At 42.7% G+C, this 17,643-nt stretch overlaps 1 protein-coding gene across 1 annotated transcript in view; it reads left to right on the top strand.

The window, feature by feature from the left end:
- Positions 1–17,643, top strand: part of prmt3 (protein arginine methyltransferase 3) — a 91,634-nt gene that overhangs the window by 3,780 nt on the left and 70,211 nt on the right. Inside the window, exons 6-10 of the mRNA XM_033625396.2 lie at positions 1,223–1,382; positions 1,908–2,049; positions 5,630–5,695; positions 8,059–8,180; positions 12,242–12,341. Coding sequence (XP_033481287.2) covers positions 1,223–1,382; positions 1,908–2,049; positions 5,630–5,695; positions 8,059–8,180; positions 12,242–12,341 — 590 coding nt within the window. The remainder of the gene's footprint in view (positions 1–1,222; positions 1,383–1,907; positions 2,050–5,629; positions 5,696–8,058; positions 8,181–12,241; positions 12,342–17,643) is intronic.

Genomic DNA, 17,643 nt, shown 5'->3' on the forward strand with positions numbered 1-17,643 from the left:
TAATTTCATGTGGAATTTTGTCAATTTAATTTGTGTGGTGCCATTTCCATGCCTTTGTGCAGCTGCAGTCTTTATGTTTTCAGGTTACCTGTCTGTCTCGTTCTTGTAAACGTGGTCTCCCTGAAGGCCTTGATGGAATTTCCTCAATTTTGGCACAAACGTCCACTTGGACTCGAGGATGCACTAATTAGATTTTGTTGGTCAAAGGTCACTGTGACCTCACAAAATGCTTTTGGCCATAACTCAAGAATTCATACGCTATTTATGACAGAAGTTCACACGAAGGTCTCATAGAATGAAGTCATGAAGGGATGACATTTTATATCCAAAAGGTCAAAGGTCAGCTTCACTGTGACATCATCATGTTTTCTGGCCATTTTTCAACGCCAGACCTCACTCTTGGCTGTGCTGAGTAAAGCCATGCCGTGCCAATTTTTGTTTCCGTTGGCAGTTTAGACGAGCTATCAGCCGTATTAGAAGTTGTGTGAAGTTGCTGCTCGAAAACTCTCAATAAAAGTTTATACATAACAAAATAACTGGGGACTTTTATTGTGAAGAATGTACAGGAAATGAAATGTGTTATTACTGAATTGGCGGAACTTTATCAGGAGCTTCTCTTTAATAAAGACAAGTGTAATAATACAGCCGGAAGGAAGAGTAAAATCAGAAACAGCCACAGTGAGATGTTGATGAAGAGCTGCAGACAACAGGCTCTGCAAACAGCTCACCTCCAACAGGTAAACTTCTTTTACCTGCCCTGCTGTGGAAAAACACATGCAGCAAAAATAACAGGGAACATTAGCCGTGGATCAGCCCGCTGCTTTTGAACATCATCAACCAAGACAAACCATCACCAGTTAAAGACACAGAAATCATAAGGGCTTGCTCGGAATAGCTTTAACAACTCATTTCTTGGAGACAGTTATTGTTTTCCTGAGGGATCTTTAAAACCACTGCAAGGTCTGAAAATCAGAATTTAGGCAGATTCATTTTTAGCTATGACCTGGATAGATTTAGTCTGATTCCACACTCACTTCACTTTTTCTGCAGCTGCCATTCAGAGTACAACAGAAAACATGCAGTGCATGAAAACAATACAGTTATAAGATGTCTATTACATCTGAGTGTGTTGCGTCACTGTGAGTCGCTCTGTCAAGTCTTTGTGTTCACCTCTAAATGTTTTCCATCTCTGTTTGTCTCCCCCTTTCTGTGTTTCTGCCAGACCCTGAAGAGCTCTGTGAGGGGTTGAGCCCATCGGCGTGCCCGCCATCGGGGGCCGAGTCCCACGATGCACTGCAGCAGAGGGCACAGGCCGCTGAGGAGAGAGCCCGCAGGTCAGAGGAGGCGCTGGCCAGAGCCATGGATGACCTGCACAAACTCAAGTCAGTGACACATCTGCATTTCCACATTGTTTTTAGAACCACTGGGTGTGATTAAGTTGTCCTTTTAGTTTTCTCATGTCAATCCTGAGTAGATCTTTTTTTCTTTCTATGTTTTTGAGACCTTGCGGTGTGTTGCCTCACTTCTGCACTACCCTCCTGGGGCCAGCAGGGGGACACAGTGAACCCAGTATTGCAGAAACCTCAACTAGAGTACCTTGTGGAAGAAGTTTAGAGGAAGGGGAAAGATAAAAATGGGGAAGGGAAAATTCCACTGCAGCATGGAGGTTAAAGTGAGGAGGGGGGGTAGGAAGGGGGGCAATAAGGGAAAATTACAGAAAGAGTGAGGGTGGTGGGAGGTGGGGGGTGTTGGGAGAGAGTTGGAAAGATTAATGCCTCCCATCTCCTCCATTTACTGCTACGTCCTGCATGAAGGTTGTGTGTGCTTTCTGCTCTCTGGTCGCTGCTTTTGTCCCATGATATCCTAATATGAGAAGTTAAACGCAGATCTGTCCGGTGCTCTCTCAGGCTGCTGGCTCAGGGTTTGGTTCTGAACGCAGAAACCCGCAGATCTGGTAACCTGGGCGCTGTGGCCGAGCTCCGAGAGGATGAGGACGAGGCCTACTTCAGTTCCTACGGCCATTATAGCATCCACGAGGAGATGCTGAAGGTCTGAGCTGTGCAAACACACAAACATAACACACACACACACACACACACACACACACACACACACACACACACACGCTGACCAGGCCTGCAGGTCTCATTACAGTCCTGTGAGTTGCTTCCCTCGGGCGCAGCAGTCTCTGCAGAGCAAAAGTCATCAGCATACGTCTTGGCTGAAAGATTTCCATGTAGCCCGTAAATGAGAATGATCATCTTTATGCACACATTGATACTGAGGACAAGACATTTTCTCAAAAGTGACACATCAGCAATAAGCGCTGAGCTCTCATGTGAGACGCCGGCAGTGCCGCTGCATGGCGGATGCTCGGAACGTGGAAATAAATTTTTACACTGCTCAAGCGCCGAAACCTGAAAGTGTCAGCAAGCTGAGGGGTGTGTGCGTGCATGTGTGTGAGGGGGGGTCAGCTCTGTCTCCTCCCTTCCTGTTCTACTTACTGCAGTGCTTAGACATATTCCTGTTGGCTGTCCTGATTGGTGCTAAGCACTGTTAAGTTTTGCGTCATGTGTTTGTACGTCAGGCTGTAAACTCCATCAGAGCCTCAGGAGGGGCGGAGAACACGTGACGGGAGGCTTTGCAGTAGAATGTGGTCAAGTCTTTCACAGGTCGCCATGAAGTGCATCACCTATGACGCACTGTGTGTATGTGTGTGTGAGGGAAGAGGGAGGATGACGTGAGTTAGACGTGTGTCACTTAAGTTTAAAATAAATCAAACTCTTAATTTGTCACTGACTGATACAAATTGCATACTGGCCAATCAGTGTGACACGAAGGACAGTCTTTTCAAAGTAAAGCTGCCTCACTGTGCTCACTGCTGAGCGCACTTAGAAGTTTCAGTGGAGCGTCTTTGTGTCCCATTGTGGTGGAAATTGAGGCTGAACATTGAAATGATTTTTGAATTCAAATTATAAAGAGACATTTTTTTTAATACTTTTTGTTTATGAAAATCTTTTACGTTAAGGAACAAAAGTAAAAAAAAAAAAAAGAAGAAGAAGAAAAGCGGTACACAGGAAAAAGGAAACAAATACAAATATGAGGTAATGGGATGTTTACAAAGACATGACAAATGTCATATTTGGTACATACAATCATCACGTGACATCTGTCTCATTGGCTAAATAAATACATCATTTTCTTCACTGTTTTTCTCCCAATTCTTTATGAAGTCGTTTGGAATAGGTCATCTGTTCCAGAAGGTGTACGTGTTTAACAGTATTAATAAAGACGCTGGTGGTGGGGCAGTTTTTCTGGAGCCAGTATTTTACAATGCCCTTTTTACTTGCCGCCAGCAGGATCTTTGGTAGACAGATATCATCTTTACTTAGTCTATCAGGGATGTGTCCAAGAAAAAGCGATGTGAATTTTTGAAGTTTCTGAAATGATTGTTTTCTACTTCCTTCCAAAAGTCTGAATACAATGACGGAATCAGAAAATATGGGCATGGTCGACTATGATTTCTCCACATTCCCCCAGCAGCATAGCTGGGTGCTAGTTTGTTTAGATTTCTGTTTGGGTGTGATGGAAAAGTGCATCAGGTTTTTAAAGAGACAAAATTTTTTGTCTGCAATTATAGCCTTCATTTTACACAACATTATCTAAATGGACAAGTTCAGATTTTCTCAGGTTTATCTTTAAAAGAATACTCACATGCCAATATATAAGTACATCGAAGAACGTATTGGTTGCTGTGATATTTAACTTTAACTCTAACATGATCCTGATGTTTGTGATGGGAGACTTGTCCTCGCAAACATGCATACGAAAGTATAGCTGAGGCATCAGTCATCTGAGTTGGCCTTGTAAAGCTGTAGTTCGAAATTCCCTGTTAGTGTTACTACCGCTGCTCAGTCAGGAGCTCAGTGGTTAGAGTGGGCGTCCCGTGTACAAAGGCGTTGTCCTTGCTGTAGTGGCCACAGGTTTGATTCTAGCCTGCGGCCCTTTGCTGCATGTCATCCCCTCTGTCCCCCTCTCACAAAAAAAATATCATCTTTTAAGAAGGAGGGAAACACTGTCTGGCAAAACACAAAAAGGGAATAGACAGGAGGAACGATTAGAACGACCAGTAAGACTTTCAATGTTAATATCGCCATGCACATATTGTATAAAGACAGATCTGTGACAGAACATGTGAAGTGAACCTCTCCTTCCACCAGTCTTACAAGATAAAATTCAACCCAAACAACCAGAAACTGTCTGCAGACAAGTTTGACATGACACAACAGTCATGTTTAGAGCCTTGTGAAGCAACACCACAAACCTCCAACAACATTTAAACTGCAGCTGCAGCGTTGGTCAGAAAAACAGCAAGTAAAGGTTGTAAATGTCTTCCCCAAATCATTTCATCTGAAGTTTAAATGCTGTTTGACATTTTTCTACTGTATAAATGCCCTGACTAATCAGGGCTGAAGGATGTATCGACTGAAAATGAGACAATCAAGTTAAAGTGATTATTACACCGCGTTCTATTTTGCAACGATGCTCTCGTTTTGTCTCTTTCCTTTACAGCAGTGCTCAGTTTTGCCAATTTGGGACTTTCTCACTAAGTTTTGCGTCTTTCCAGAGACTTTATTTCTGAAAAGCGACCAGTGATCAATTTAGAAACTTACTCACACCATATAGCAAAAGGAGAGGAAGATATTCAAATATATTATAAATCATTTCCATGCATGCTCCTCAGAGTAATAGCATTCCACGACTCTTCTGCCAGCAGCGCGAGTCTCTCCAACTTTTCTTGCACAGTGTTTATGTATAGTGCACATTATTTATTTTATTTATCTTATTTTTGAATGTGTTTTTAGATTGATTTTATTTAAAGTTCCAGAAAATCCACTGCTTTTTAAAGTTAAAAAATGCAGTCACTGAGTAATTATGTTAAATAATCATGATGTCAACATTAACCAAAATAATAGATTAGCTTTCATTTAGCAGCCCCAGTTGAATGACACAAATATCAGAGCTCATGTGACAGTTGAATCAGTCTTTGGTTACCATTAATGGAAAACTTTCTTATATGTAAATATCTTATTGAACTTGTTTAATTCCTCTGTGTCTTGTACCGAGACATGTTTCTGTCATTTCAATAGATTCTGTAGCTTTTCCTCCAGAGACGAGTTGCTGGGGTTTGTGGGCAGATTTGATTGGCAGGTTAATTAGCAAGTCCTGACCTGACCTCCGCGAGAAATTTCAGGCTCCCTCCCAGTTGTATTTATCCCATAGATTTGCTCTGAAATTTCCAAGAATGCCCCCACAGTCTGTTTTGATCTGCTGTTATCTGCACCTGTGTGGAGAAAGCTTTACATGCCATGCTCTGAGAGTTTTTTTTCTCCAAGAAGTCTGATAAGACTGGTGTGGGATTCGACTTTATACGACAACGTAAGCAGACACGGAGTTCAAAAAACAAATTATCTGCAAGAGGTTAGATTTATAACCCCTGCAGAAACCCTGCAGTTTGAATTTAATTTGAATTTTTGCCCCACACATTAACATGTTGATTTCTCTCTTTTAACTCCGTCACTTAATAAAAGTTGGTGTATTTCTTAATGTTTGATTATTCTCTCCACAGGATAAAGTGCGCACGGAGAGTTACCGCGACTTCATGTACCGCAACCCTGACATGTTCAGAGACAAGGTGAGCGGACTGAACAATTCCGAACAGATTTTAATGTGTGTATGCTGTACGTGCGGGGCAGCTGGTGTAATGTACAGCCAAATCTATTAACAGGAACAGGCGCTTTCATTTTGCAGGAAAGACATTAATAAGGCGATGGTATCTGATTTAAAACACAGTGTGATTTTATTAGTGCCTTGACCGTCGACTGCAGAGTGCTGATAACAGACACATGCAATCCACCACCAAACCCATAACACCCCCCCTCCATCAAAAAAAAAAAATCCCTTCCAACTCGCCCCCACCTATCTCTCTTTTCCATTGCCTTTAGTTGCAGGAAGCAGTGGCCTGTATCATGACCATCCATTATACAGGCGGCTGCTGGTTAGTGCTGGGATGAGGCTGTAGAGGAGGGAGGCAGGTTTTGTTGATGGGGACGTACATTATCCCTGTCACAGCGAAACACTCGGCAGAGAGGGAAGTGTCACCTTCTACAGGAAGTGCGAGATAGAGAACAAAATAGGCTATTCTTGTTCCAGTATTGTTAGGGGGGGTGTGGCAGTACAGAAAGATGGAGAAAGCAGTGAGAGGTTGTGCGTTGTGTTGTGTCAGCAGTGTGTTGGCGACCCTCTGTGAACCCATAAAGGCAGCAGGATGCTTACAGGGACGTTAAAGTCGCCTTAAATAGAGACACACATAAACACAGTGTTACATATAGAGGCGTGTATCGTCACTGCAGCTGTGCCTCAGCCATTTAACACCAGTCGGGGGTGAAGATGAACAAATTAACTGTAACCTATGGGAACCTGAAATAGAAGTGACTCAATAACAGTGGCTGGAGTGAAAAAAGTTACTTGGTGAACCAGAGCGGTCAGGAGCAGTTTGATCTGTGGAGATGCTGAGGACTTGGCACAAGCGTACAGACCACTGATTTGGATGACCTGACTTCTAGATGTTAGTACAGGTGTGGAAGCACTTTCCTGATGGAACCCGACCCGAGTCTGAGACATTTATAATCGAGCCCGGCCCGAACCCGCAGCATGGCACTGTGCACACAGTCAATGGAGCGGAGCCTGTGTTGCGTTCAGGCGTTGTCACATAAATAACAAATTCCAGCACTTGAATTGGCCGTAGCACAATACAGCACCTTGAAGCACACCCTGCACATTATATGCTTTTGGTCTTCATCGGATTCTGAGAATCCTAAATGTTCCCACGCTAGCGAACTTTTTCTCCCTCTCTTGTCGACGAACCTCTCTCGCGCTCCCTCTGCCATTTTCGGCACGCTGTTTTTGAAATCGTCCGCGATCACCTGCCCGTCTCATTATTCATAGCTCACCTACTTGGCTGGCTCGTGGAGTGAATAGAGGGAAGGAGGGGAGGGGTCGGTATTGTGCATGTGCGGCTTCCGTAGAAGACAAAATAACATCTCCAGGCGTCCGTGACCAAACATCGTTTCCCTCAATTTCATTAATTTTGAAATCGTTTGACCTCAAAATCGTAATCACAATCACCAGACAATTAATTGTACAGCCTTACTAGGCGCAGTGCTTTTTCTCCAGGTGGCTGCATGCGCTCACTCCTCATTGGGAACAATTGAGAAAAGATGCTAGCGCTCAGAAAAAAACACTATGTGGAAGCATCTTTAGTCTCTGTACTGTTAAGTATCTCCCAGTGAAATGGAATATTTGAGCAATGCACAGTTATAATAAGGATTTAGATTAAATCCTTTGCATTTGATTGGACCACTAAAAAGTGGGCGGACTTAGAGTTCAGTGCAATATGGATCTACAGGGGAGTCTGCTGCAGAGCAGACTGTTGACTGCACACACACAGATGAATGAATTAGACCTCCGCCACATTGTTTACTCATTTTTTTACTCATATTTCAATCAATTTGTCACATGAAACCATGAGAATATGGTCACAAGAAAATTTGGCATTTAACGAGATAAATGATCAATGAACACAGGGACACAGGATCAAAACTTGGAAAAAGTATTTTTAAAAAAGTATTTTTAAAAGACATTAAAAAGTAAAGTAAAGATCCAAAAGGAAATGAAGTTTAGGTGTAGCTCTTAGGGTCTGATGAAGGCTGAGATATCATGCTTTGGTAGATTTATAAAGGATATACAATGCAGTATAATATATCTTTAAATCGTATCATTTAGTCAAAAGCTATTTTTCCATAAAGTCAGTGTGACAACTTCTCAATAACTGTAAAACCCAACTGTGTCTAAAGCCAACAGTTTCGTTTCATCCTAACAAACCTGCCTGAATTAATTTTCACATTAATTGGAGCACATTTTCAAGCACCTTATTTTTCAGTGGTCATTACTTGCTCCTCACCCCAACCCTAACCTCTTTCCCCTCCCCCCCTGCAGGTGGTGCTCGATGTGGGCTGTGGGACTGGCATATTGTCCATGTTCGCTGCCAGAGCAGGGGCCAAGAAGGTCATAGCAGTCGACCAATCAGAAATCATCTATCAGGCCATGGACATAGTCAGGTGAGACACACAAACTGCAGCCAGTCACTTTTTTCAGATATGTATATAAATCTGCCTGCACCCAGATATATTGGAGGTTGATGGAATTTCATTTTTTATTGCACGTAGCCTTGAAAAATACAGTTTTAAAACTCTTTCAGTCTGCAGTCAACATGCTAGCACATTAGCTCAGTAGCGGTACTGCTAGCTTGGCTGTCCCTGTCAGTTATGTGACCCTCCCCTTGCACGTCATAGTGGTCCTTCGCGAGCCGGCGTAGATGCATCTTCTTCCCTGTTGTGTGCAGCAGAGAATTGTGGGAGTAGAGGTCTGTGTGACCTCCAGCCACCTTTTCATTTGTTGCAGCTGGTTGACTTCAATAGAGCTGCTGTCAGTCGCGTGGCCATAATGCACATAATATACACCTGCGTTCTGACTCATTCACCTCTCGCCTCTTCTTCCCTGCAGTGGCTACAGTCCGAGGCCTGCAGTCACACACACACACACACACACACACACACACACACACACACACACACACACAAACATGTAGATGACCCCCTGTTGGCACCTTTTAATACAGCCCCTCAGTCCAATTTCAGGTGCTGTGTGTTTCCAGTGTTCCAGCAGCTGGCTCTCCACAGTGGAGTCATTTAACCTCCACCAGAGCCTCCACTGTCCCTGCGTCTACCTGCAACCCACCACTTCCTCCATCACACCCCTGCCTCTAAAATGCATTTTTGAGTTAGGGGCCATTATGACTGCTATTATTACCGTTATGTAAGAGAGTGTCGTATAAGCAAAACAACGGGGTTTGCTGAAGGGAAAAGGACGTTTTAATTTTACAGCCCACTGACTCGCTGTTGGAGTGTGTGCTGGCATGCAGGCTGCGTCGCAGGTTCGCCAGCGGTGAAGATTCAGCTAAAGAAAGATGTGCGGCCCTGCCCCCTGCCCCCACTCCTACACACTCACACATGCACACACACAAGCACACACCTAAATACAGCAACACACGCTGACTTTTGCCCTTGGCTCCCCTTAAATCTACTGTTTGGTTGGGTTGTGATTTTAAAGCTCCTTCTGTGTGTGTGTGTGTGTGTGTGTGTGTGTGTGTGTGTGTGTGTGGGTGGCCTTTGTGTGTCCGCCACTTTCCTCTTGATGTTAATATCAGGATTGTAATTAAAGTGGCTCCTGTTGGTTGGGCAGGAGCATCCATCTCCTGTCTCCACTCCGTCGCCGAAGTTTAAATGAAAAGCTGGATGTGACTTCCTTCCTTCACAGTCACTTCCTTAATGGATAATGTCTAAATACGTTTTTTTTTTTAATGGCTGGAATTGATGGATTATCCAATAGAAGGATTTGAATTGTGACAACAAATTGGAAAAAAAAAAACCCTGGACATTTTAGGTAGATGGGTAAAATTCAACTTTTTAAGGTGAACTAAAGATGGACAGATGATCAGTTTGGACGTTTATCAGCTGATTTTTGACTTTGATTGAAGAATGCACACACTATAGCCTCTTCCCCACAGCACAAAACACCCACCAACACCCACAAACATCTGGCTTTTGTGTTTAAACAGAAAGGTTATGACTGACATTCACTCCCGGGACAAATGACTCTGCAGTTGTCACAGTCCCAGCTCTGATTGGCTTCACATCTGCTCCAATGGAAATTCGACACTGATTTTAGCCCTTTGCCCGCGTGATACAATGAGAGGTTGCAACAAGATACCGCCCATCTCCTCCCTGACAGCATTTTAACATTGTTCAAAATTAGGCGACACCCAGTTTGAGAGAGAGATTGAGTAAGAAAGAGATATAAAAAAGATGTAACCACCGTAACATTTTCACTGGCCTCCATGTTGCTTTCTGCTCTTTACTAACCTGTTTTCCGGCCTGTTCCTGACGCTGAACGTGAAAGGCCTGCTCGTCTACTGTCTGCAGAGCTGTGAGCGTGACTCTAGTCTACAGGCAGTGGGAAAGCACTTGTACACTTGTATTTTAAGTGTAGTTCATTTGCCACAAAATTGACAAAGCACAAGATAAACTAAATTAAAGATGATTTTGACTATTTTTGACTATCAATTTTTTCGTCACATTACTACTGTTACTGTGAACGCTTGAGGCCACAATAATCTTGTAGTTAAAACTGATATTTTCCCAGCCCTAGTTCAAACATTTGTATTGAAGTTTAGGTCGTTCATTTTCCCAAAACTATGATAAAGTAAAATATAATTCAATAGCAATATAATAGCAATAACAAAATAAAACATTTTAATTTTTTCATGAAAAATAAATATCATTTAGCTGTTTATTCCTTTCGTTATTTTTATTTGAATTTATTTAACATTTTCTGTTAAGGTAATAAAAAAAATAAAATAAATAAAATAAATAAAAGATAAATTCTTTAGTCCTGTTTTGCATAGGACTAGTATAATCTGAAGAACTCTGGTAATTTGTAATAGTTGCGGAGGTCATCTGTGCTGGTAATTCAGTGCAAATCTGCCATATTTCGCCAGCACAGAGGTAGCGTGATAATATTAATCTGTGCAAACCAGCACCTCGATGATTTGGGGTCCTATTTAGTTTTTTGGTTTTCTCTGCGCCTTGTTTCTGCCTCAAGAATTTATTTTACAGAGGCTGCATTGGTAACTATAAATAAAGGTTAGTGCAAGCATTTTAGCAAGCAGCTCCTCCCGCTACACAGCATGGAGACCTGTTCACAGAAAATACAAGCTCAGAGCAATCAGAAGAGCGAAATCTGATAAGATGATAGGATGTGTAAAATAGATAATCCCCACTAGTCGTGCTATGCAGTGTTTCTGTGGTGTGTCAAGTGGAGCTACACATGACTGTGAGCATCACATCTGCGGGATAATGTCAGTAAATTTGAGTAACATACAGTTTTTGCTTATTCTGTGTGAATGTGCCACACCAGACACAGACATCGATATATGGGTTTTCAAAAATCTTAAGAATGGAAGTTGGAAATTTTGTATCCTTTGACAAAAAACAAAAAATATCTGAATTATGAGGAAAAAACTAGTTTGTATGACAAAGTATATATTCACCAGCAAAGGACAGCAATTATTTGCAAACACTGGTTGATGAAACGTACAACGTTTCTCTTTCTCTGTCTCACTCACTGCCTTACTCCAGCACACACACACACACACACACACACACACACACACAAAGCCGCACAGATACTGACTCTCTCCCTAGAGTCCTGACATTGTCCTCTAAATTACCCCAATAATGAGATTACAGTGTTTCCCTCTTGTGAAAGGTGTAGGAGGTGGGGGGTTGTGGGTGAGGGGTGGGGGTGGGGGTAGGGGGCTGTTGGATCCTGGGAGGAGGTGATAGCAGCGGTAGCAGAGTAGCAGAGAGGGGAGAGACAGTTCAAGATAAGGATCGCTGCCACAGAAATGCACTCTGGGCCGCTGTGAGTAATTGTTCTGTCCTCGGTAACATTAGCTGTCATGATAATGGAATATTCACAGAGATTGATACCCAGACTGGTCGGTCTGAAAGGAAGGATCATTTAAACAGCAGCACTGATCTTTCCGTTCCTACCTGAGCCTGACACCTCTGCAGGCCCACAGTTACAGTTCCCCCCTTTCACACTGCCTGCATGGCCCCGCAAAGACTGCAAATGTACTGTACTTGACAAGTTTGAAAAATGGCCCAAATATGTATGGAAATTAATTGCTGCGGTGTGGATGTACAGTATCTCCATGTATACGTCATCCATTTTGTAAAGTCTGTTGATAGTTATTGTGACTGTGGCTGAATGGCACAACTCCACAGCATTTTCAGCATCTTTCAGCTCATCGCTTTGGTGTTACAATCCACAATGTGACTGTTTTGGTTCACTTTCGCCGCTGTCATCAACGTCATTCCCACTCAAAGTGCAGAGCTGTTTTCACTGGAAAAAATTACCTGCTCTGCACCAGACAACAGGCAGGCAAAGTTGACGACCAGTCAATAAATTTTACAGAGCACTTAGTTGGTAGAAACCAGACCAGTGCTAAAAGGAGAATGAATATCTGACTTAAAATCATCTTGCATGTTTACCACAGGTCCAACCAGCTGGAGGACAAGATCACCCTGATCAAAGGCCGCATAGAAGACATCGAGCTCCCTGTGGAGAAGGTGGACATCATCATCTCAGAGTGGATGGTCAGTACTTTTTTACACAAGCCGTTCAATCCTAAAACCTCGTAAAATCAGTAGTTGAAACAAGTGATGTAAGTTCAATTCCAACGTTAAACACAAGTGTCAGCTGAATTAATTTCAGGAGTTTCACTCTGTCCCAAAATGCTCCTGTGTGATTTCCACAAATTCAAAGAAAACAACATCAGTTCAGACAGAACATGTCATCCATTAGTAATTTTCTGTTTTGATGTAAGATAATAATAAATTGAATCTCTTAAGCTGTCTTCACACTGAACATAGAGCAAAATGTCGCCTTGCTTTACTCATGTGAATACAACCAGGGGGTGGGTTTGGAGTGTTTTGCACCTGGCACAGATTTGCCCCTAACAGCTGTGCTAAAAGTTGTGCTAACTATGGAAGGCAGCTAAAGGCTAACTTGCTTTGTAGTGAGGTGCAACCAATAGCTGGAATCAAATGATGTGAGCACAGTAAATATGTAGGCTCTTTGCTCAGTGTAAACCAAGATACATAAACCAACACTCTTTTGTTTTTCATATAGTTCACAGCAGCACATTACTGCCTCACTCCTTCTGTTGTTTACCTCTCACAATAGAAAAGACCAACATAAATAACTCTGAGCATTTGGCTAAGAAGCCACTCAACAAAATGGCTTACACCAGTAACAAGACATATTTTCAGAACTTGCAATGTAGTCCGATGGCTTCACTCACAAGCCCTCTCCTTGTTTGTGCTGTCTGTACAGTACAGATGTTAAGTGGTAGAGTGGTCTCGTTTTAGTCGACGAAAACTGATGACATTTTAGTCTAGTTTTAGTCAATGAAAATTGTATTTTAGTCTCTTTTTAGTAATGCAGTTCTATTATACCCAGTCAATATAGTATAAGTACCTAGTATAGTATAACCAAATCTAAATTTTCTTTTCTAAATTAGCTCCTATAGTTAGAGCTAAATATATATTTATTTATACAACAGTTAGTTCCGACCGAGTAATTTGATTGGACGAGAGGCATTCCGTGAGTGCTGATGTAGAGTATAACATCACTGGGACTTGTAACAGTAAAATCACTCTGCTCACAGGTGTTATAAGTAAGGGGTAATGTATAATGAGCCGGTGAATACTGGGAAAATAACTCCCGACAGGGGAATAGAACCCTGACGCGCACCCTGCCCTGCCAGCATTATAATATAGTTAATTACAGTTATCGTCACATGACCACATGACCATGACCATTTACGTTGTGTCTCGTCTCGTTTTCATCACGTGATGAAGGTTCGTTGACGATGATATTTAGTCATACTTTTCCTTGATGAAAGCAACACTATGTGAGGGTTCAACCAGCTCCATGTACAGTGGTGTTGTGGTAGTTGAAAAGCTGGGTTTACTACAAGGTAGATGGGTTGACATGGCACATGGCGGCATGGTGGCGCAGTGGTTAGCATTGTTGCCGCACAGCAAGAGGTTCCTCCCGCAGTCCAAAGACATGCAGGTTACATTAATAGGCGACTCTGGTGACTCTATATTGTCCGTAGGTGTGAATGTAAGCGTGAATGGTTGTCTGTTTCTATGTGTCAGCCCTGTGATAGTCTGGTGACCTGTCCAGGGTGAACCCTTCTTGTTGCTTAAGTCAGCCGGGATAGGCTCCAGCCCCCGCGACCCCTAGCAAGATAAGCAGTTATGGAAAATGAATGAATGAAAAGATGGGTTGATTGCCACGGAGGAAGTGGGTATACTGTCCTATATATTCCAATGGCTTTTTGGCTAATAGGGGGGTATGCTGTAAACAGACAGAAAAAGAGGTGAGTACACCCCATATACCTGATTATACCCTCCACTACACCACTGTCCATGGATTTGTTTGGGTTACAAGACCTCGTTTAAACTCATTTTTGGTGCAAGTAGTGTGAACAGCTCAGGTCAAAGTCAAAGCACCTCCCAGGTGTTTATACCCTGTTGGCTTTTTCATGACATCATTGGAGTATTAAGTGGGCAGGAATAAAATAGCACAGGTGCATGAATGATTGGGTTGGAACAGGGGATGTGTATGACAGGTTTGTGACTCATCATGCACATAGTGGGAAGTTGGTCACATTACAAACCCAGAGTTCAATACATCGACACACACAGAAGACATTTTACTTGTCATAGCAGTAAGTAATAACATTAATGATGGCCCAGTTTTCATGTCAGTCGAACCAGCCAAACCAGTGTGCTCAATTAGCACCCTGACGACTACCTTAATGGAGTGCAACCAGTATTAATGTTAGTCTTTATAGCGTGTCAAGTGAAAGAGTCAATGACAGCTTCAAAAGTTATTCTTCAAATTCAGTTTCAGTAGATCTCTGCAAATATTTCTGCAGATACATCTACAGTTTTGGCTGATTTTAAGGCAACTAGGTTTGCTCATGTGTTGTGTGAAAATACCTCCAACAGTCTTCGAACTCTTTGAACAATTCATGCATATACACAAACTGTAGATGCTCACCTTAATCTTAGAGCTGGTCCGTAAGCAGCCGATGAGCTGCTGAATCCAAGGTGCCAGCAGCAGTGACGCATGTTTTAAACATGGCCTAAACGGGGGCTAAACTCGACCATGAGCTCCTCTGAATACCTAACCAGGAAGAGCAGTCTTCCTTCCCCTTGATGCCCATTTATCAGGGAGATTCTCTGTGGCGATACAGGCGGGACGGCCAAAGTTGAACGCACCGCTGAAGTCATCCCTAATTCATGAGCATCCCGTATCTGTCCCCCCTCCACCTCCCCCATCCATCGTGAAACCCCAGGGTCACGAGCAGGGGTCGCCAGCCAGAGCCTTCCCATCCTCTCACTAGGGAAATTGAAATTCGGTGGTTGACGTGCCGGTGGAGCGGTGAAGGATAGGGGGCGTAATCTCTGATGACACTGGCTCACAGAGTGCTAATAAATCTAAGAATCCTCCAGTCACTTCTCATCATGGCGCCGATGGCAGACATTTCTCAGAGTGGCCGGAACCTAAAAAGCTGCCCTCTGTTGTCACAGGGGGAGACATTCTGGCCAGTGTAAATGGTTTGAGGCTGTATTAGACTTGAATGGGTTTGTCTTATCGCCAGGTGGTGTCTTATTACCACAGGGAGAAACTGGAGATGTCATGTATGTAATTCTTTTTCTTTTTTTTACTTCCGATGCCTTGTTTTTCAGTGTACATCATATAAACCACTTTCCTTATCACAATTCTGAGTTGCCCACATCATTGAATTCATTAGTTTTTAACCCTTTCATCCATGAATTATAACTACATCAGTCAGGATTTTGTCATTTGTGTTTTTATTCGTCTTTAGGCATGAAAAAGAAATTAAACATCACTTTTTGTAAACACTTATTTTTTAAGATGGACAACATGTATTTGAGTTTCCAACTTGAAGAAGCTGAATGCAGCATTCAGATATTATCTCTGATTCAGATTCAAAACCGGAATTGCCTGCACACGGTTCTCAACATGGAAGTGGCTGAGCTGGCAGCTAGCAGCTAACAGTGTTAACAGAGTGAACAGTGCTAAAAATGGCAACAGTGCTAAGCATTTTGTGTGCATAGAAAAAGTGTTCTTTTAGTGATCACAAGCGATCTTTTATTTCAACTCATGAAAAATGAGAATCAACAACAGACATCAACTTATACCAAACAAAAATATAACACTTTAGTTTTTGTTCCCAGAGACATATTTTTTCTGTTTCCCTCTTCTCCAACCACTCAGAAATATTAACTTGCTTAAAACGAGTGAAAAACAGAATTTGATATGTCAAACATTTTTCAGCAAAGTAAAAAACAAATAAGTCCACACACCAAGCAGCTCCCGTTCAGAAGGATTTTAATGCAGAGTGATGTTTTGAGCCCACAGCTCTTCCTCAGACTTCTGATAAATGACAGGAAGTCGCCATCTTAAATACCCATAGTGCCTGAGCCAGTCATGTGACATGCCACACCTGTTGCCCATATTCATCATAAAAATAAACCAAAATAGACATATAGGTACATGTGTGCCCTGATATTGTACCAGAGCTGGTTTTGATAAATTTATGAGGGGAAAATACCAGCATGTACACATTTTATATCCCACATATGTATAAATCATATTACGAAATTATCTAGTCAAGTGGTCGTCACACACTCGTCAAAAAAGCACATCTTGGTATGTCGCAGTTGCTGCTCACCAGCAGCAGAATGCATTACAGTGTGAGCATGCTTACGTTGCCAGGCATTTCTTTGGTCCAGCACCCGTGCCATTGGATGTTGGGATGTGCTCGTCTTTTGTACGGTTTTAAACATTTTTTCAGGAGCAGCTTTTCAGTGCATGTAGATTCAGTATTTACTTTTCTGGCAGTCACAGGAAACGTAAATGTATAACTGAGGTTTACACAACCAAAATGCCCAAACTAAATGACTGTCATTTTGAGCAGCTTCTTGACAGTAGATGAGTTTTATATTACAGAGGGTGATGGAACAACAAGGAGCACCCACCATGAGCTGCAGCATGAAATATGATTAGTCACTTTTTTAAAATAATGTGAAGCCCTTCTTAGATAGGAATTGTGCAAATTTGCAGGAAAGCCCAATCAGTCTTCCGTCAGCATTGGCAGTATAAAAACAAAACCGCCTACTGACTGTTGTTCATACAGAATGTGCCTTTTTCGGGGCAATGGGGGGCGTGAGCAAGTAACAAAACGTGTAGCTCAGTGTGTGACGTAAACAGTGACGTGGGAGGGAAACTGCGGCTGGTCAGTCCTTTGGCGATTCTCTCGTAAGTCGACCCGTTCTTCACCGTCCCCGTCATCTGACGGTTAACGGCCTCTTCGTTTGCGAGGACAAGGAGGGCACGCAATTCCTTGTCTCCCCAGTTGCTCATCTTTACAGTGTCTGTCAGGTTTGCGTTTCCCTCTTGCTACTAGCTGCTCGCTAATTCCTGCTATCAGCTGTTTCCTGTTTATCCACCGCCAGTGGGTCGCACGTGTGGCGTCATCAACAGCTCCTCCCACAAGTCTTCAACAGCCCCTCCCGTGGCGGAAGGGCGCCTCGTTCTTTTTAAACTAAAAGGGTTCTGCCAATATGTTTACCCCTATGAAGCGGAAAATTGGGCACCTTGGATCAACTCGCCAATCCGGCTCTGTGTGTCTAAACGCACACAGCTTGACGGCAAAACGGCCCAACATTCGCCGAAAATCGGCAGTGTAAAAGGGGCTTGAGTTTGTTTGGCTGCTTTGTAAATAGATACACCAGTTGCTCTTTTGTATTTCTGACAAAGTAACTGCTCAAAGAGGTTTTGCTGTCCCCAGAT

This window comes from Epinephelus lanceolatus, chromosome 2, assembly GCF_041903045.1.
Source record: "Epinephelus lanceolatus isolate andai-2023 chromosome 2, ASM4190304v1, whole genome shotgun sequence".
Taxonomy (NCBI): Eukaryota; Metazoa; Chordata; class Actinopteri; order Perciformes; family Serranidae; genus Epinephelus; species Epinephelus lanceolatus.